This window comes from Sinohyriopsis cumingii, unplaced genomic scaffold (genome assembly GCF_028554795.1).
Source record: "Sinohyriopsis cumingii isolate HCF-2022 unplaced genomic scaffold, ASM2855479v2 utg001397l, whole genome shotgun sequence".
NCBI lineage: Eukaryota > Metazoa > Mollusca > Bivalvia > Unionida > Unionidae > Sinohyriopsis > Sinohyriopsis cumingii.
The window spans coordinates 3,185,282-3,207,382 of NW_028315993.1; the positions used below are offsets into that span (position 1 = coordinate 3,185,282).

Sequence of the window (22,101 nt, forward strand, 5' to 3'; positions counted from 1 at the left end):
ATTTGGATTACAAAGTCAGCGGGTCATTGCATATTTTGTTGGTTTTTAACTTTAACTGCAATAAAAGAAAGATCTTAAAGTTCAAGTGCAACTTATTAGATGGAAGATGAATCAGTATCCTCCTTGATATTTGGATAAATTGTTCTACGATTAAGTACAATGAAACATATGATAGTACACATTTGATGGAAGACCGTAAATTAACTCCCACTTGGTTAAAAAGATTTATTTGGCTTTTTGTATTGGCTTATATGTAATGTGTTGGGCTATAACATTGTTGAGGAGACTGTTAAAAGTACGGCTTTATAAAAAAAATGAACTAATAAAATTAATCTTTGAATGGACAATGCATTTGTTTGTTAATTGTGCATGATGGTGTATTCTTATGTTTAGAGAAAGAGAGAGAGAGAGTTGTGCAAGTTGCAATATCCTATTTCAAGCTGAAAATTTGTCAGTACATTTTTGACCTCCACATTTTTTATTTGACCCTCAGTTTTGACACCTAGGGTTTTTTGTACCTTCGATTTTACACCCCTGGGAGATGCACTGTTTGAATACTCCATATAATTTATGTTTTAATTCTCCATTCAATTTATGTTTGAATACTCCGTGTAATCCACACTGTTTGAATAATCCATGTTATCCATACTGTTTTAATACTCCGTGTAATCCATAATGTTTGTATACTCCATGTAATTCATAATGTTTGAATACTCCATGTAATTTATGTTTGAATACTCCGTGTAATCCATAATGTTTGGATACTCCACGTAATACTTAATGTTTGAATAATCCATGTTATCCATAATGTTTGAATACTCCATGTAATTTATGTTTGAATACTCTATGTAATTCATAATGTTTGAATACTCCATGTAATCCATAATGTTTGAATACTCCATGTAATTCATAATGTTTGAATACTCCATGTAATTCATAATGTTTGAATACTCCATGTAATCCATAATGGCTGAATACTTCATGTAATCAATAATGTTTGAATACTCCATTAATTCATAATGTTTGAATACTCCATGTAATTTATGTTTTAATTCTCCATGTAATTGGTAATGTTTGAATACTCCTTATAATTCATAATCTTTGAACACTTCATGTAATTCATAATGTTTGTTGTTGTTGTTTTTGTAGGGTTTAATGCCAATTTTCAGCATACAATAGGCTATACATGGCAGCCAGTATTAACGGTGGAGAAAGAACCTGGGAAAACCCTGGAAAGAACCACCGACCCACAAGAAGCTACTGGGAAGCTTTCTCACATACCCACATTGGCCGAACCCAAGACTCAGACCCACGCAGACAGATGTGAGATGGCAGTGATCATTAACGGAGAGCTCTTTAGACCACTCGGCCACTCGTGGCCATCCAGAATGTTTGAATACTCCATGTAATTCATGTTTGAATACTCCATGTAATTTATAATGCATGAATACTCAATGTAATTCATAATGTTTGAATACTCCATGTAATCCATCACGTTTGAATACTCATGTAATTTATAATGTTTAAATACTCCATGTAATTCATAGTGTAATTCATAGTCTTTGTTATTGTTGTTGTTGTTGTAGGGTTTAACGCCATTTTTTAGCACAAGATAGGCTATACATGGAGGCCAGTATTAATGATAGAGGAATAACCCAGGAAAACCCCGGAAAGGACCACCGAACCACGAGAAGCTACTGACAAGCTTTCTCACACACCCACAATGGCTGAATCTGAGACTCGAACCCACGCAGACCGAGGTGAGGTGGATGTGATCCGTAACGGACAGAGCTTTAGACCATTCGGGGCCCCCATTGTGTTTGAATAATCCATGTAATATAATTCATAGTATTTGAATATTCCATGTAATGCATAGTGTTTGAATACTCCTCTAACTTATGTTTGAATACTCTATGTAATTCATAATGTTTGAATACTCTATGTAATTCATACTGTTTGAATACTCTATGTAATTCATAATGTTTGAATACTCCATGTAATTCATGTCCGAATACTACGTGTAATTCATAATGGTTGAATGCTACGTGTAATTCATAATGTTTGAATACTACGTGTAATTCATAATCTTTAAATGCTATGTGTAATTCATAATGTTTGAATACTATGTGTAATTCATGTGAATACTACGTGTAATTCATAATGTTTGTTGTTGTTGTTGTTGTTGTTGTGGGGTTTAACGCCATTTTTCAGCACGATAGGCTATACATGGCGGCCAGTATTAATGGTGCATAATGTTTGAATACTACATGTAATTCATAATGTTCAAGTACTACATGTAATTCATAATGTTTGAATACTCCATGTAATTCATGTTCGAATACTACGTGTAATTCATAATGGTTGAATGCTACGTGTAATTCATAATGTTTGAATACAACGTGTAATTCATAATCTTTAAATGCTATGTGTAATTCATGTTTGAATACTATGTGTAATTCATGTGAATACTACGTGTAATTCATAATGTTTGAATACTACGTGTAATTCATAATGTTCAAGTACTCCATGTAATTCATAACATTTGAATACTCCATATAATTCAGGTTTTAATACTCCATGTAATTCATAATGTTTAAATACTCCATTTAATATATATATTTGAATACTTCATATAATTTTTGTTTAAATATGACACGTACTACATGTTTGAATACTACATGTAATTCATAATGTTTAAATACGACTTGTAATTCATGTTTGAATACTACGTGTAATTCACAATGTTTAAATACTCCATTAATTCACAATGTATGAGTACTTCATATAATTCATAAAGTTTGAATACTCCATGTAATTCATAGTATTTGAATATTCCATGTAATTCATAGTATTTGAGTACTCCCTCTAATTTATGTTTGAACACTCTATGTAATTCATAATGTTTAAATACTCCATAGAATTCACGTTTAAATACTCCATATCATTCAAAGTGTTCACATCATTCCAAGGACTTCACTTGAGGAAAACAGTGTTGCCTAATTTTCTTTACATTTTTCTTTACACTAACGTGGCTTGTGTTTTTAAGTCCATTTCTTCTGCCAAAGCCAAATAATGCTCATCCTTACCAATCACAAAGTATTTTAATCTCTGTATAAAATCTAAAACTTCTGGGTATGTTATTGAATGACTCAGACTTTAATAATACTGCCTTGTCAGTCTCCATTGGCAAAGCATCAAGAGCAAGGCCACATGCTTACTCAAAAAAGCCGTGGTAATAAATTAATAAACAAACACACAATGTTATGTTGATGATGTATACACAATGAATAGAATCAATTACATAATATTTCTAACATTGCATACATAAAAGCATTTAGTTATTGATAATTCGCCCCTAATCTGGATCATCACCTCAAGGATCAGTCCACTACTATATTTGCTAAGCATAATAATAACATAATGTCAGGAATAAAGCAGGTACATTATATTTACCGGATAGAACTGATTTATGGTCCTATTGTACTTTTTCAGCAAAAAATTGAAAATTTGGATTCGAAATTTGCTTAGTATTCTGTAGCTGATGGATGTTGGTTTGCTGGGAAATATGATATCAAAGAAGAATAAAAATCAACACTAACAACAAATTGGTCTTTGATATACTGAAAATTCTGTTTTTAAGGACTGTACTGTATATCCTTTGTGCTTTTAAAGTACTTTTATAACAAACACTGCCCTGTTGAATCACACTGTATAAAATTTGTGATCTTAAAGCACTTATTTAACGACAGCCTTCAGTAAAAATATCCTTATCTTGCAATACCTGCTATCTTTAGGATTCTGATTAATAGCTTTTTAGAGATAGCACTCAGGTCCCTAACTTGTAATACATATTATGTCTAGTATTTGCATTAAAGGCTTTAGAAAGAGATACAGTTAGCACCCAGTCCATATCTTGCAATGCTTGTTATTTTTAGGACTTGCATTAAGCTTTATAGAGAGATAACACTCAGGTCCCTATCTTGTAATACCCCTTTTGTTTAGTACGTGAATTACAAGCCTTAGAAAGAGATAACATGCTGATCCCTACCTTGTAATACATGTTATATTTTGGACTCAGATTATCAGCGTCACAGAGACAACACTCAGGTCCTTATCTGGCAATGCATGTTATCTCGTCCTGTCTCACATTAGAAGCTTTATAAAGGGACAACATGTGGGTCCGTATCTTGTAACGTATGTTATCTTTAGGACTCCCATTAAAAGCTTTAGAAAGAGATAACACACAGGTCCCTATCTTGTAATGCATGTTATTGTTAGGATTTGATTTGGAACATTAGATTGTACAGAAGACGTAAACAAACCTCTTTCTGAGTTGGACTTGCATCACATATGATATTTACCTCGTAAATATGCTGTAGTTGGATAAGTTCTGTCAGTTGCAGAGACCGGTTTATGTTCTTCTGTGAACAATGGTGAGTTTATTTACTTCCATAAGTCCACATTTAAGCCAAGTTTATATATAGGGTGAATTCTATGCTACAGATATACCGCATATCCATCCTCACCCACACCCTCGTTATCATCTAAGCTATAATGGTAGTTTTAATTGTTATTGTTCTTGTTTTGGTGGTTTCCCATTTTTCATGTATAATACATAACAAACACCTGTGGGGATAAACTGGCAATATTGAAACAGACGAGACCATTTTGTCCCAATTCCCTTTCGCGAGTCGAATAAAACAATGGCAGACAAAACAGTTCAATGAAAACAAAAAATTCCTGAAGGCGGGGTTACAAAGTTTTCCCATGATTGCAGCCCATCAGTAAAGAGAATACTGCGCAATAATTTCATGGGCTTATTTGGACCAATCAGAATCACATAAAGTACTATGTTGACATGTATATCAAAAAATATGAAACAGCACACACTGTAGGCAAAGTGTACTAACTATGTGATAATGCATTACACTGTAGGCAGTGTACCGACTATGTGATAATGCATTACACTGTAGGCAAAGTGTACCGACTATGTGATAATGCATTACACTTTAGGCAAAGTGTACTGACTATGTGATAATGCATTACACTTTAGGCAAAGTGTACTGACTACGTGATAATGCATTACACTGCAGGCAAAGTGTACTGACTATGTGATAATGCATTACACTGTAGGCAGTGTACCGACTATGTGATAATGCATTACACTGTAGGCAAAGTGTATCAACTATGTGATAATGCATTACACTGTAGGCAGTGTACCGACTATGTGATAATGCATTACACTGTAGGCAGTGTACCGACTATGTGATAATGCATTACACTGTAGGCAAAGTGTATCAACTATGTGATAATGCATTACACTTTAGGCAAAGTGTACTGACTATGTGATAATGCATTACACTTTAGGCAAAGTGTACTGACTATGTGATAATGCATTACACTGTAGGCAAAGTGTATCAACAATGTGATAATGCATTATACTGTAGGCAAAGTGTAAAGACTATGTGATAATGCATTTTTTCTTTAGGACTCATGTTAGCGGTCTTGTAGGACTAAGCATCTCGCAACTAAAAGAAGCAGAAGAGAAGTTGAAAAATTAGCAATGTGAAGAGGGCAGTGAGAAAAAAAACCTGATGGTCTAGGTGACAACATTATTGGTGAGTAGTGGCAAGGCTGGCTGGTGGGCTGTCGATGGGATATTTTGCAGTACAACAAATTAAAATGGTGTTGGTACACTCCTTGATGGGGAAGTATGAAATTTGTTTTAAAGTCATCTTGCTGTATTATAAAATTCTATAAAATGTCATAATGATAATTCATATTAAGTTATTTATCCTGATGGGGTCCATCTGATAAATAAAGACAAATTAAGCATACCTAATCATTAGCTTCACTGATATTTTATACAAAACCCCTGCAATATGTCCATAGTTCTTTGAATTGAGTGCATAATTCTCAATTACTTAGCTGACACAAACTCTATATAAACACTGATTATAAAAGAAGCATCGAGTCCTTTTATTTGTTGTAAATTGTATAGGGTTGATATGTTTATAGTCTTTGGCATCTTTCATATACTGTAACGATAAACATCAGTTAGTCTGTGTTGTTATATTTATATTGCATGTTGTTTTATGTTTATTGCACAATTCTAGAACTGTCTCACTTTCTTAAATATCACTTTCTGATTTTGTATTCAACCAAAAGTCAAGTGTATGTCTGATTTTCTTTGATACTGACTGAATCATGTCAGGCAAGTACTTTCATGATGCAAATATGGAAGTGTCTTCTAGACTTAGACCAATCTGCATCAAATAGACACAAATGTTAATCATAATTGGATGAGTTGTCTTCCCACTGATTATTGCAATGTGTTACAAATATTTTAATAACTATTGTAAAATTCTCTAAGTGCAGATGGCAATTCCTGTACAACATACATGGTGAATAATTGTTGACTACCAGCTTGAACTGTAACCCCTGGGCACTACACTGAAAACTTAACTTGCATCCTTGGAATTGTACAAATTGTGTACAAACAGGGGTGAACAATGTCTGGCAATCAGCCTGGTTTGAAACCCCTTGTCACTATACTGAAAACTGGACTTGCCTTCTAGGAACTGTAAACATACCGTACAAACATGGGTGAAAATGATTGCCTACCAGCCTGAATTGAAAACCTGGGCAATATACTGAAAACTGAACTTGCCTTCTTTAGTATTAAGCTCTCTGAAATCCTCAGGTTTCTTTTCTTTATGATCTGTGGACTGACATGATGTACAGATATAGTCATAGAACAATCCCTGTCCATCAACACTGCATGTCTGTTGTTCTGCCTAAATGAATTTTATGATCTACTGACTGACAGCATGTACAGATGGAATGGAAACACAGCCACTGTACATCAATAATACATGCCTATTCATTTGCCTAAATGAATTGTATCATCTAATAACTGAGAGTATGTACAGATGGAGTGGAAACACAACCACTGTCCATCAATAATATATGCCAATTCATTTGCCTAAATGAATTTGTTCATCTAATAACTGACATGATGTACAGATGGAATGGAAACACAGCCACTGTCCATCAATAATAATATATGCCTATTCATTTGTCTAATGAATTTTATGATCTAATGACTGACATGATGTACAGATGAAATGGAAACACAGCCACTGTCCATCAATAATAATATATGCCTATTCATTTGTCTAACGAATTTTATGATCTAATGACTGACATGATGTACAGATGAAATGGAAACACAGCCACTGTCCATCATCAATAATATATGCCTATTCATTTGTCTAATGAATTTTATGATCTAATGACTGATATGATGTACAGTTGGAATGGAAACACAACCAATGTCCATCGGCACTATGTCAGTTATTCGGCAGAAAATTGTAGATGAAACACAAATGCATTATTAAAACTTCATGCTTTGTCTATATTACCTTGATCGTTTCATCATCACCATATGACCTTGGCATGGCAATGATATTGAGCTTTTCCATGAGAAGCAGGATATGTTCTTTGTTGTCATGGAAATCCGGGTTCTCCTTCTTGGTCCAGATGGCATCTATACATGATAAAAATGAGATCATGAAAAACGTGGCAATATGATTAAATATGTCAAGTTGGCATACTATTCACAACCTTTATCTTCTCTCTACATTTCAGTCAATGGTCACAACAATTTAAAAAACAAATGACACATACATTTTGTGAACGTATTTCCAGATAGTAAGTGAAGAAGAAAAAGAAACAGCATGGTGTTAATTTCAATCTAAAAAAAATCAATCGATTGCTAGGCATCAACTGTATCAATCTAATTAAGGTTTATATGATTCTAATACTAAGCATCACTTCGATGACTAACTAAGTTTAAATTCACTCGAATACTTGACAGAACTATAATAATTAACTTAGCCCACTATCAATCTAATTAAATTCTGTGGAATTTCTGATCCATTTATTTTAGTACCCAATCAGATAAAGCATACCAGCTGTTGGAGGAAAACAGTTTGTTTCATGCCATTTGTAGAAGGGAAATAATTTTGATTCATGCCATTTCTAATATGGAAACAATTTGCTTCACGTCGATTTTAGTACAGAAATGACTTGTTTCATGCCAATTGTAGTAGAAAAATAACTTTTTTCATGCCGTTTGTAGAAGGAAAGCAATTAGTATATTGCAGATCGTAGCAAAGAAACTATTTGCTTCATGCCATTGTCAGTGGTGAAACAATTTCCTTTATGCCATTTATGGTAGGGAAACAATTTGCTTCATGCTGATTTTAGCATGGAAATAATTTGCTTCATGCCTTTTGTAGAAGAGAAATGATTTTTTTCATGCCATTCATAGGAAAACAATTTCCTTTATTGCAGTTTGTACAAGGAAAATAATTTGGTCCAGTTAAGGACTGTTTAATCGAAAGGCCAGTCCTAAGTGTACAACAAGCACAAACTCAAAACTAAATTTTCATCTGGTAGTCTCTCAAGTACAACAAGTACTCATAATTATTCAGTGTTGCAACTAGGATTCTATGGGAAAGGGACACTGTGCCAACTTGCCATGCAATCTGGGATGCCTCTTTGATTCCTTTGGCAACGGACAGATGAAATTTCACAGGGATGGAGAAAGACGTGCATAATGACTTCAGGAATATTTGTTTTTTAACATTTACAATATATAATGTATACATATATAACCATTTTACACACATTAAATACACACACAACTGTTATATGGTTACTGAATAGCTGTCTATGCTGATTTGACACCAAGTATTTTCCATTCTCTTTTTCTTTTGCCCTTGCCAAGGAGTACATGTATACAATATTCTAGATATTTATAAAATTGGACTTGTATTATGCAAACCACAGAACTTCAGTGAGGCAATTCACTGGATTCTACACTAGTATATGTACATTTGATATGAACATTAAGCATACATTAATGATATCCAACTTTGGCTACTTTCTAAATCCAAGTAATATGTTCACTTCTATAAAATCAGCCAATGTGTCAATTGTTTCTATTAACTGATGTGATGTGATGTGATTTTGATTTTTAACATAGCTTTAACAATTTTTCAGTCATATTGCTACGATGTCTGCAATGTGGCAGTTTATAGTGATGTCTAGCACTGGGGCATCATGCTGCAGACATGTAGCATGATGTCCCACCCAGTCACATTATCCTGACACCAGGCCGACCAGTCCTAACACTAACCTCTTAATGCTGAACGCCAAACGAGGCAGCTGTTAGTACCATTTTTTAAGTCTCTGGTATGATTCGGCCGGGGATCGAACCCACGACCTCCCGCATCCAAGGCGGATGCTCTAACCACTAGGCCACCGGAGCGGTCTCTATTAACTGACCTAAAAATTACCAATATTGTTTTCAAAATGTGACATCCCAAAAAATAAATAAATAAAGCAGTCTGTTAAGCTTCATAATAAAAAAGTATATAATGATAATTCTGAGAGTTTCAATTTGAACTATTATCAATGCAGAATTGTGTGGAGAATTTTGTATGGAAAATTGTGAAGTCCTTAGTCCAGTAGTAGAGACAGCATGGAACAGTATCGATTCCTATTCCTTATGAGAGTAATTCAGATTTAAAATAGAGACTCATTAAGTTTCCATTTGATTTTAAATGGAATTCCATTAATTTCCGTTTGATTTATAATATAATTCCAAAAAGTTTGCAGTTGATTTATAACAGAGTTCCATCTAGTTTCCAGCTGATTTATAGTAGAGTTCCATCTAGTTTCCAGCTGATTTATAGTAGAGTTCCATCTAGTTTCCATTTGCTTTATGATAGAGTTCCATCTAGTTTCCAGGTGATTTATAGTTGAGTTCCATCTAATTTCCATTTGCTTTATAATAGAGTTCCAGCTGATATATCGTAGAGTTCCATCTAGTTTCCATTTGCTTTATAATAGAGTTCCAGCTAGTTTCTATTTGATTTATAAAAAGAGTTCATCTAGTTTCCAGCTGATTTATAATAGAGTTCCATCTAGTTTCCAGCTGATTTATAGTAGAGTTCCAGCTAGTTTCAATTTGATTTATAATAAGAGTTCCATCTAGTTTCCAGCTGATTTATAGTAGAGTTCCATCTAGTTTCCATTCGATTTATAATAAGAGTTCCATCTAGTTTCCAGATGATTTATAGTAGAGTTCCATCTAGGTTCCATTTGATTTATAATAAGAGTTCCATCTAGTTTCCAGCTGATTTATAATAAGAGTTCCATCTAGTTTCCAGCTAATTTATAATAGAGTTCCATCTAGTTTCCAGCTAATTTATAATAGAGTTCCATCTAGTTTCCAGCTGATTTATAATAAGATTTCCATCTCGTTTCCAGCTGATTTATAATAGAGTTCCATCTAGTTTCCAGCTAATGTATAATAGAGTTCCATCTAGTTTCCAGCTGATTTATAATAAGAGTTCAATCTAGTTTCCAGCTGATTTATAACAGAGTTCCATCTAGTTTCCAGCTGATTTATAGCAGAGTTCCATCTAGTTTCCATTCGATTTATAATAAGAGTTCCACCTAGTTTCCAGATGATTTATATAGTAGAGTTCCATCTAGGTTCCATTTGATTTATAATAAGAGTTCCATCTAGTTTCCAGCTGATTTATAATAAGAGTTCCATCTAGTTTCCAGCTAATTTATAATAGAGTTCCATCTAGTTTCCAGCTGATTTATAATAAGATTTCCATCTCGTTTCCAGCTGATTTATAATAGAGTTCCATCTAGTTTCCAGCTAATGTATAATAGAGTTCCATCTAGTTTCCAGCTGATTTATAATAAGAGTTCAATCTAGTTTCCAGCTGATTTATAACAGAGTTCCATCTAGTTTCCAAATGATTAATAGTAGAGTTTCATCTAGGTTCCGCTTGATTTATAATAAGTGTTCCATCTAGTTTCCAGTTGATTTATAATAGAGTACCATCTAGTTTCCAGATGATTTATAGTAGAGTTCATCTAGTTTCTATTTGATTTATAATAAGAGTTCCATCTAGTTTCCAGCTGACTGAAAATGTAATTCCATTTGGTTATCATTTGATTTAAAATATAGTTCAATTTAGTTTCATATTTAATTTAAAAAAACAGTTCAATTTAGTTTGAATTTGATTTAAAACAGAGTTCATTTAAGTTTCAATTTGATTTATTATATAATTTCATTAAGTTTCCATTTGATTTTTATTAGAGTTCAATCTTGTTTCCAGTTGATTTATAGTAGAGTTCCATTTAGTTTCCACTGGATTTATAACAGAGTTCAATTAAGTTTCCATTTGATTTAAAATATAGTTCCAGTCAGCTTCCATTTGATTTAAAATATAGCTCCATTTTGTTTCAATTTAAATTGAAGTCTGTTTCCCATTTAATATATAAATTATTAAGTAATTATGCATGTTTGTCTCACTTCTTGAGAAGAATTATACTTTCATCTTGTGGAAATTATAATTTCACATTACATTATTTCTAATTGTGTTTTTCTAAGTTCCTGGTATGGCATGATGAACCCTATAAAATTCTACAAAAGTAATATTGATATAAAATGTGTATGCACTTGTTCTATGCAAGAGCAAGCCATCTTCGTAAATAATGCCATTAATAGCAAATACAGACTTTTCAGGCCATTTTCTTCAGACGGATATTATTATCATTTATCTTAAGTGCATCACAAGAAGACTGAAAGTATGGCATCCTCAGTCCGCCATCTTTATAGTTATTGACGAGAATGTTTCTTCCCATTCTGTCACCTTTTCCACCCTAAAATAAGTTTAAAAAAGACTGTTTGAATATGCTACATGATTTCATTTGTAGGGTAAGGAAACACCATAAATCAGTAAGCAAGCATGGGCAAAGCTAAAGATTTATTTAATGTGAACATGGACAGATTTCTTAAAGACCACTTAGCAATGAAGTTATTCATTTGATCTTTGTATAATTTAATATGGCAACATTGATTTTGCTCAATTTTAATTTTATAAAGTCAAAATTTACTGAACTGATTCCAAGTAATATTTTCATAGTTTTTATTTTCCACCCCAACTTCTTTTTGAACCAAGCTATATGACCTGAGTTTTATCAAAGTTCACTTCCATCCAAGAGCAGTGGAAAAAGCTATCAAAAATATTCAATTCAGTGCTGAGTGTCATATTCTTTTAATACAAGTGAAATTGTTATCATACAGACTTGTTAGATATTCAGTGTTTTATACTGTTTATATATGGATTGTTCTTCTTAGAACAGCATCTAACTATATTAATTTACAAGTATATGGAGAAATTGGGTCACCCTGCCTGACCCTCTACTGTAGTGGGAAAACTGAAAGCATTGTTTATTATTTAGCACACAGCTAGATAGATATATTGTGATAAATGGTTTGAAACCATTCCAAAACAGATGGATCAAAACAAACTTAAGACTTTTCTATAAAAGACCATTCTACTGAATCAAAAACATTCTTGAAATAAACAGCTACATGTACTGGCATATCAACTTCGTCAGTTTTTTTTTTCCTTCAACTAAATAAAATCTAAGGCATGTACAGTCACTGATACATCCACCATTAAAATACCAACTTTTGTTTCACTTATTATCTGAGGTAAGGTCTTCTTTATTGTGTGAGCATTAGCTGCCAATACAATTTATGATCAACAATAGAGACAGCTTGCCAATATTTTAAATAAAAGTTTGATTTTTGTTAATAAAATAGGTGATAACTCCTTGCTTTTATGTAGCTGATAGACTATTGTAGCTGATTTACTATTATTTTCATATGATTGATTTAGGACTCCAACCAAAATGTCCCAGTTCAATGAAGAAAGATTTATAGAACATGTAGTAAAAGCATCTAGGCCAGGTGACATGCCATTCTTCATTTTTTGTTTCAATGCATTTAGACATTCTTGCAGCGATAGAGGGAATTTAAGTGATTCTTTCTCATCGCAGACAGCTTGCGTATAAAGAGATCTACTAAGGGACGAAAAAAGATTTGTACAGTCAGAAGAAGGATTCATTGAGTCAAAAAAATATTCAAATGAGTAGCCACACTGAAAATTTATAATGGAATAAGGTTTCTGTACAAGATTTCCTGTTCAATTATTGTGCTCTTCAGATCTGCTAGTTCACTTGCATCATCAAGAATATTACTTTTTCAAGGTAATGCCTTTTTCTCAGGTCCCAAAGAACTTAGAGCTTCTCTCCCCCTCCACTTTCCATGTTGCTTTTGCTCACAAGATCATCCCTTTAACTTGTTCAAATGTGTTTTCAATATGCCAGTTTCAACAACTGTTCATTCAAGATTGTTATTATAATATAAAGATGCAAACTTGACACTGACACTCCCTCTCTCCAGCTGATACTTTGTGTCTTTTTAAAAAGAGGAATGACATGTACCTTTTCCACAATATTATTAATATCAAAGAGTTTAGAAGAAGGAAAAAGAGTCAGCGTTTTTAATCTCAACTGGAATACTATTCCAGAACAAAGTTCCAGAGTATTGGAAACTTTTTAAAAATAATTCCTTATTTGGTTTGGTTATTTTACACAGTTTAGTAGACATGGATCACAGGTGGGGATTATTGCCAGGCAGCCTATAATGGAACAATGATTGTAAATATTCAGAAGCACTATTACTGGATATCCTGTATATTAATTTGGCTTTTCTCAGATTGATTGAGTCTTTAATTGGTAATATTTTTAGCTTACCAGCTAAATTTTCATTGATTTCTTTCTGGGTTGATATTAGCCCAAATTCTCTTTTTTGATGATATGCCAGCTTTGCTATGTTTTTATCATTTGAATTACCCCATACTTTATTACAGTAGTCTAAATAGGGTTGTATGTAACTGTTATAAAATAGCTGTATGTGCCTTTCAGGGGGAAAATGTCTTATCCTACTGAGAAGCCATAAACTTGAGTTGACTTTTTTTGCTGATATGTTTGATATGTTCGGTCCATGATAGGTTATTATCTACCAAAACACCAAGTAGTCTATCATGACACCATTTGCAAATTGTTATCCTTCCATGTCAGACATAGCTCATCACTATCAAGATTGTCCTTTTTCGTTGTGTTGAGATAAGTAATATTTTAGTCTTACCAGAATTTACCACCATGCTATTGCATGTGCAACAGTTGTCCAGTTTGTTTAGGGCATTCTGTAAAGAAATTTCTAGTTCATCCTTTGTTTTGGATGTCTGACAATGTTGTGTCATCTGCATAGAGATATGTAGATGAGATTGAGTCCCTTAGCAAAAGTGGTAGGTCTTTAATAAAAAAAATAAAAAAGTAATAAACCTTCAATTGAGCCTTGTGGTACTCCATATATAATTGTTCCAGGTTCAGACAGAACATTATTTATATAATCATCTTGTGTTCGCTTACTTAAGTATGAAGTAAACCATCTAATTGTACTTTCATCACATTATTAGAATTTCAGTTTCTTCAAAAGGATTTTTTGATCCACTATATCAATAGCTTTCCTAAAATCTACAAACACAGATCCTATTATTCTAACTTGGTCAAGTGCTTGAAACCATTTATCAGGTACAGAGATCAAGGCAGTCACATATGAATAGTTTTGTGAGTGCTTGAAGCCATTTATCAGGTACGGAGATCAAGGCAGTCTCGCATGAAGGCAGTCTCGCATGAATAGTTTGTGAGTGCTTGAAGCCATTTATCAGATACGGAGGTCAAGGCAGTCACAGATGAATAGTTTGTGAGTGCTTGAAGCCATTTATCAGGTACGGAGGTCAAGGCAGTCACACATGAATAGTTTGTGAGTGCTTGAAGCCATTTATCAGGTACGGAGATCAAGGCATTCACACATGAATAGTTTGTGAGTGCTTGAAGCCATTTATCAGGTACGGAGCTCAAGGCATTCACACATGAATAGTTTGTGAGTGCTTGAAGCCATTTATCAGGTACGGAGGTCAAGGCAGTCACATATGAATAGTTTGTGTGTGCTTGAAGCCATTTATCAGGTACGGAGATCAAGGGAGTCACACATGAATAGTTTGTGTCTAAAGTCTGATTGCTTAGGGAGTAACAGCAAGTGTTTGGATAAATATGATATGAATGAATCTTGAACATGTTTTTTTCAATCAAGTTTGACAAGTTTGATAGTATTGAGATTGGTCAGTAGTTATCAGTATCATCCTTGGAACCAGATTTGTGAATAGGAGTTACTTTTGCAGTTTTCCATATTTTGGGGATAGATGAGGTTGCAATACTTAAACTGATTATGAATGTTATGCTATCTAAAAGAGCACAGGCAGAAGATTTAATGAGTCATGGATCAATCTGATCCAGTCCTGTAGCTTTCTTGGTATCAAGTTCACTCAGACATTGTTTAAGTTTTTTATATTGGTGGAATAGAATGAGTTTTATTCAAAACTTTGTATTACAAGGACTTGTGTATTTAATTCTTGGATTATTTTTTACTTTAATTCGCAATACCATAAGTTCTTTTTTTTCCCTCATTTTTCTATTGCAATGTAATTCCTAAACCTTGATAGGAATTATTATAAAACTATCGCAATGTAATTCCTAAACCTTGCCAGGAATTATTATAAAACTATCGCAATGTAATTCCTAAATCTTGCCAGGAATTATTATAAAATTATTGCAATGAAAATTCTAAACCTTGCCAGGAATTATTATAAAACTATCGCAATGTAATTCCTAAACCTTGCCAGGAATTATTATAAAACTATCGCAATGTAAAAACTATTGCAATGTAATTCCTAAACCTTGCCAATGTAATTCCTAAACCTTGCCAGGAATTATTATAAAACCATCACAGTGTAATTCCTAAACCTTGTCAGAGCTGCGTAGTATTCTGATGTCCAATAGTTATTTTCTTTAATACCATTTTGCATAAACCCTTCTCCTTCTGTCAGTTTGTGCCTTTGACCTCTAAGTGTTTCTAACCAAAAATCAATTTGGGGTTCTTCCCAAGTCCAAACTATCTGAAAGTTTGGAATCTGCTGATTGTGGAAAACTAACTTTATTACGTGGAATAAACTGGTACAGACAGATGAATGGATAACAATTGTTACAGACGGATGGATAACAACTAATTGGTACCGACAGATGAATGGATAACAACTGCTACAGACGGATGGATAACAACTAATTGGTACTGTCAGATAAATGGATGACAACTGCTACAGACTGATGGATGGATAACAACTAATTGATACAGACAGATGAATGGATAACAATTGGTACAGACAGATGGATGGATAACAACTAATTGGTACAAACAGATGGATGGATGGATAACAGCTAACTGGTACAGACAGATGATGGGTAACTGTTGGTACAGACAGATGAATGGATAACAACTAATAGGTACAAATGGATAGACAACACCTAATTGGTACAGACAGATAGATAAACAACAACAATTGATACATACAGATGGATTGATAATAATTGGTACAGACATATGGTTGGACAACTTCTACTTGGTAAAGATATATAGACAATCAATTAGCATATATGGGCGGAAAACAACTAGTACAAGTACATGTTGGTAGAGGGATTCTAAAATAAATTTTGGTGGTGAATCTTTTAGAATACATCCTTCACATAGCTATGCTAGTAGAGTGAATCTTAAAGGTGGCATCAATCATAACAAGATTGGTTATCAAAGGGCAGACAATCAGCAATACCTGCCTGCTTTAAGAAATAGCAAACTTCTAAACCCATGCACAAGGATTCACATGCTGATGTACATTTTGCAAACTAATTATGACTCCATGGAAAAATGGCATGACTTCTGGAATGATTATTTATATATCCTGGTGAATGTCACCCAATGTGTGGAGCAAAAATTAGATTTTTTCTCAAGGACAAGCGGTTTATCATCAGTAGAGTGATAACACAAATTTGGACTATTAATGGATTTGTAAATAAACATTTTCTAAGGATATGATGCAGAATTAATAGAACAAGAGACTAGGATTCTTTTAAAAAGGCAAATATGTACAAACCTATCAATTCATGAGTGAGTTTTCCTGTTTCTTTGAATTCATACCACTTGCTAGTGATAGCAGAGTATTTCTTGACGAAAGTTTCAGCTGTGATGAGGGACTTGAGGGCATTAATCATCCACTGTGGATCCAGCACAATCTTCTCTCTCAATGCTTCAACACTGAAAAAATGTATAAAATTATTTTTATCTGAAGAAATCAAACAAGAACTGGGCTGATTTTATCTCAAGAAATCAAACAATGACAGGGCTGATTTTATCTCAAGACTGCAAACAATGACAGGGCTGATTTTGTTTTCACCCATGTAACAGAGAAATCTAGCTGTTTTGCTAACCTTACTTTTCTTATCTCAGTCAGGTCATCTCAGACCAATCATCTCAGCCAAGTGCTCAGAACTACTTTAAAAAAAAAAAAAAAAAAAACCTTTGTCTTCTGCTGTGCCTGATGTAGTTATTCTAAAATGGAACAACAACAACAAATATATAAAAACACAGTAACTTAAGGTCAATCCATCTTTGAGAACACACCATACAAGAACATTCTGAGATAGACAAAGACACATGCATATGATGACAAGCTTTTTGGTATTATGCTAGCTCGTTCCACACAGCATGGTCAATTTTATCCTATACGCAGGCCTAGCTCAGTGCATTTTCAGGTCAACATCATCAAAAAAAAGCTACCTAACTAGTTTTAAATAATCTGTAAAACATTATATACTATTAGCTACATTTAGCGATGCCAACCTGAAAAATGACTGTGCTACAGACAGGAAAAAATTTTCAATGCTGTGTGAAAAGAACTATGACAGAAAACACTGATCCATGCACATAGACCATAGACCTATACACTTCATAGCCTCCCAAGACCATAGACCTATACACTTCACAGCCTCCCAAGACCACAGACCTATACAATTCACAACCTCTCAAGACCATAGACCTATACACTTCATAGCCTCCCAAGACCATAGACCTATACACTTCATAGCCTCCCAAGACCATATACCTATACACTTGACAGCCTCCCAAGACCATAGACCTACACACTTCATAGCCTCCCAAGACCATAGACCTATACACTTCACAGCCTCCCAAGACCATATACCTATACACTTCATAGCCTTCCAAGACCATAGACCTATACACTTCACAGCCTCCCAAGACCATAGACCTATACACTTCATAGCCTCCCAAGACCATAGACCTATACACTTCACAGCCTCCCAAGACCATAGACCTACACACTTCATAGCCTCCCAAGACCACAGACCTATACACTTCACAGCCTCCCAAGACCATATACCTATACACTTCATAGCCTTCCAAAACCATAGACCTACACACTTCATAGCTTCCCAAGACCATAGACCTATACACTTCACAGCCTCCCAAGACCATATACCTATACACTTCATAGCCTCCCAAGACCATAGACCTATACACTTCATAGCCTTCCAAGACCATAGATCTACACACTTCATAGCCTCCCAAGACCATAGACCTATACACTTCATAGCCTTCCAAGACCATAGACCTATACACTTCATAGCCTCCCAAGACCATAGACATATACACTTCATAGCCTTCCAACTCTCTTAACTACAGAACATTTTGTAATAGCTAAAAATCTGTATGTCAAACATGCTGTATTCTAATTTTGTTAAGCATCTCCATTGTGCATCAGTTGAATCAAAAATATACCTACAATATTAAATGACATCATAATAATGTATTTACCAACCAGAAGGAATAATTTATCCATCAACATATTAATCCATAAGCAAATTTCACTGTAGCACTTGCCATATTTCCAAGACAGAAAAATACATTTTCAAAGAAACCGTGAACTTGAAAGTTTGGCACATTGTTATCCGCTATGGTCCAATTTTGAAGGATCTTTTATAAATGGAGGTAATTTTACAATCAATCTTAAGGACAACACAAGTATGTCACAAACAGTTTCAGCTCCTCCAAAGAAAAGGAGTTATATACAATAGTGACACAGATCACTAATTACCCATGAATAATCTAATGCAAAATGTTACTCTTTGTTACAAAGTATAACTACAGTAGAACTAAATTCCTAGTAGTGTTTCATTATTTACAATATAACTTTTCAAAATTGGAACTGATGAAAATCAAACAGTTTCTTGTAATAAATATGAATTATTTATTAATTCCGTATAACATCCATATATTACACGTGATAATACCTCATTACTATGTGATATTTTATGTTGTTATTTTTCTTTGCCTAAATATATAAACTGTGTACTTAGGATGTAACGGTCATACCACAGCCCTCACTGACATATCTGTATTAATGAGCCGCATGTAAACATGTGCATGTGAACTACATAACACTAGTGAAGAGTTCATTTTACTGTAAAGGAAAATATTTGGTGAGAAAAATAATCTATGTTGGGGTTTGGACCGAGACAAGGAAATCCTAGTTGTGGGGTTACATTATTTGTCTCCCAACAAGGCAAGCCTTGTGGGGAGATAAATAATGTAACCCCTTCAATGGAATTTTTTGTCTTGGTCCAAACCCCAATATAGATTCTATATATCTCAAGACACCAAACAATGACAGGGCTGATTGTATCTCAAACAATGACAGGGCTTGTTGTCTTTGATCAATTTTGTACAGCATACAACCTGTGAGATGTATAACAGTCACAAGGATTGTCGGACAACTTACAAATCATTCTTGTCGGACAATATGTACATCATTTTCATCAGGGACAGTAATCATCCTGGGTTTAACAATCTTCAAATTAATTAGCGACACTAATCACCTTTTTTACATTCCGTCCACTCATGCATATCAACTAATGTATGGGAAATCAACCTACCAATTGGCCTGTCTGTCAACTCATGCATGTCAACCAGTGTACTCGAAACCAACCTCCTTTTTGGCCTGTCTGTCAACTCATGCATGTCAACCAGTGTACTGCAAATCAATCCACTTTTTGGCCAGTCTGCCAGCTCATGCATGCCAACCAGTGTACTGTAGATCAACCTACCTTTTGACATGTCTGTCAGCTCATGCATCATGCATGTCAACCTATTTATTGTAGATCAACCAACTTTTTGGCCAGTCTGTCAGCTCATGTATGTCAACCAGTGTACTGTAGATCAACCTACATTTTTGCCAGTCTGTCAACTCATGCATGTCAACCAGTGTACTGGACATCAACCTACTTTTTGGCCAGTCTGTTACCTCATGTATGTCAACCAGTGTACTGTTGATCAACCTACATTTTCGCCAGTCTGTCAACTCATGCATGTCAACCAGTGTACTGGATATCAACCTACTTTTTGGCCAGTCTGTCAGCTGATGCATGTCAACCAGTGTACTGTAGATCAACCTAATTTTTGGCCTGTCTGTCAGCTCATGCATGTCAATTGGTGTATTGTAGATTAACCTACGTTTTGGCCAGTCTCTCAGGTAATGTATGTCAACCAGTGTACTGGAGATCAACAAACTTTTTTGGCCAGTCTGTCAGCTCTTGCATGTCAACAAGTGTACTGGAAATCAACCTACCTTTTGGCCAGTCTGTCAGCTGATGCATGTCAACCAGTGTACTGTAGCCTGTCTGTCAGCTGATGCATGTCAACCAATGTAATTTTGGCCTGTCTGTTAGTTCATGCATGTCAACCAGTGTACTGGAAATAAACTTACTTTTTGGCCAGTCTGTCAGCTCATGCATATCAAATAATGTTCATGTGGGAAAGCCTGCCAGTAGCTTCTCGTGGCTCGCTGGTTCTTCCCTGTGTTTTCCAGGGTTCTTCTTCCACCAGTTACAATGGCAGCCATGTATAGCCTATATTGTGCTGAAAAATGGCGTTAAAACCTAGAACAACAACAACATCAAATAATATTCTAAAAATCAACACTGCTTTATTCCATGTCGTCAGACAGGTGTATTATAAGCATGGCCTTCGACCTTGAACCTGATGTCATGGATCAAATACTGCTGAATCTGCCTCATATTCTCAAGACCTCCCTGCAGACACATATGATGTTCCACCCAGCCACATTATCCTGACACCAGGCTGACCAGTCCCAACACAAGACCTCCTTCAGACACATATCATGATGTCCCACCCAGCCACATTATCCTGACACCAGGCCGACCAGTCCCAACACAAGACCTCCTTGCAGACACATATCATGATGTCCCACCCAGTCACATTATCCTGACACCAGGCCGACCAGTCCCAACACAAGACCTCCTTGCAGACACATATCATGATGTCCCACCCAGCCACATTATATTGACACCAGGCCGACCAGTCCCAACACAAGACCTCCTTGCAGACACATATCATGATGTCCCACCCAGCCACATTATCCTGACACCAGGCCGACCAGTCCCAACACAAGACCTCCTTGCAGACACATATCATGATGTCCCACCCAGTCACATTATCCTGACACCAGGCCGACCAGTCCCAACACAAGACCTCCTTGCAGACACATATCATAATGTCCCACCCAGTCACATTATCCTGACACCAGGCCAACCAGTCCCAACAGAAGACCTCCTTGCAGACACGTAGCATGATGTCCCACCCAATCACATTATCCTGACACCAGGCCAACCAGTCCTGACACAAGACATCCTCGTTTGCTATTTTTATATCTTATGTATATGTTTGAACTGTGTTACTCATGAACCATTATATATGAAAAGATCAAGTCACAATGCCTAAAAAGGCACTTCGTCAAGATAATCTTCATATAAATCCAAAACAACGGATTTGACCAGAGTCAAAAGTTTCTATAACAAAATCATAGTCAGTGTAAGTCAAAAGTTTATTATAACAAAATCAATGTCAGTGCACTATCAACTTGTGTGTGTGTGTGATTAGGATTTCTAATGTAGCTTTTAAAAAAATTCAGTCATATCGCTACGATGTATATAGTGGAGCAGTTTATAGCGATGTCTAGCACTGGGGCATCATGCAGCAGACACATAGCATGATGTCCCACCCAGTCACATTATCCTGACACCAGGCCGACAAGTCCTAACACTAACCTCTTAATGCTGAATGCATATCAAGGTAGCTGTTAGTACAATTTGTGTTAGGTCTTTGGT

General features: G+C 35.0%; 1 protein-coding gene across 1 annotated transcript in view; it reads right to left on the reverse strand.

Moving 5' to 3' along the window:
• The window catches only part of LOC149772548 (uncharacterized), a 160,149-nt gene that overhangs the window by 19,151 nt on the left and 118,897 nt on the right, over positions 1–22,101 (reverse strand). Inside the window, exons 11-12 of the mRNA XM_089947648.1 lie at positions 16,995–17,155; positions 7,425–7,549 (exon numbers count right to left, since the gene is read on the reverse strand). Coding sequence (XP_089803774.1) covers positions 7,425–7,549; positions 16,995–17,155 — 286 coding nt within the window. The remainder of the gene's footprint in view (positions 1–7,424; positions 7,550–16,994; positions 17,156–22,101) is intronic.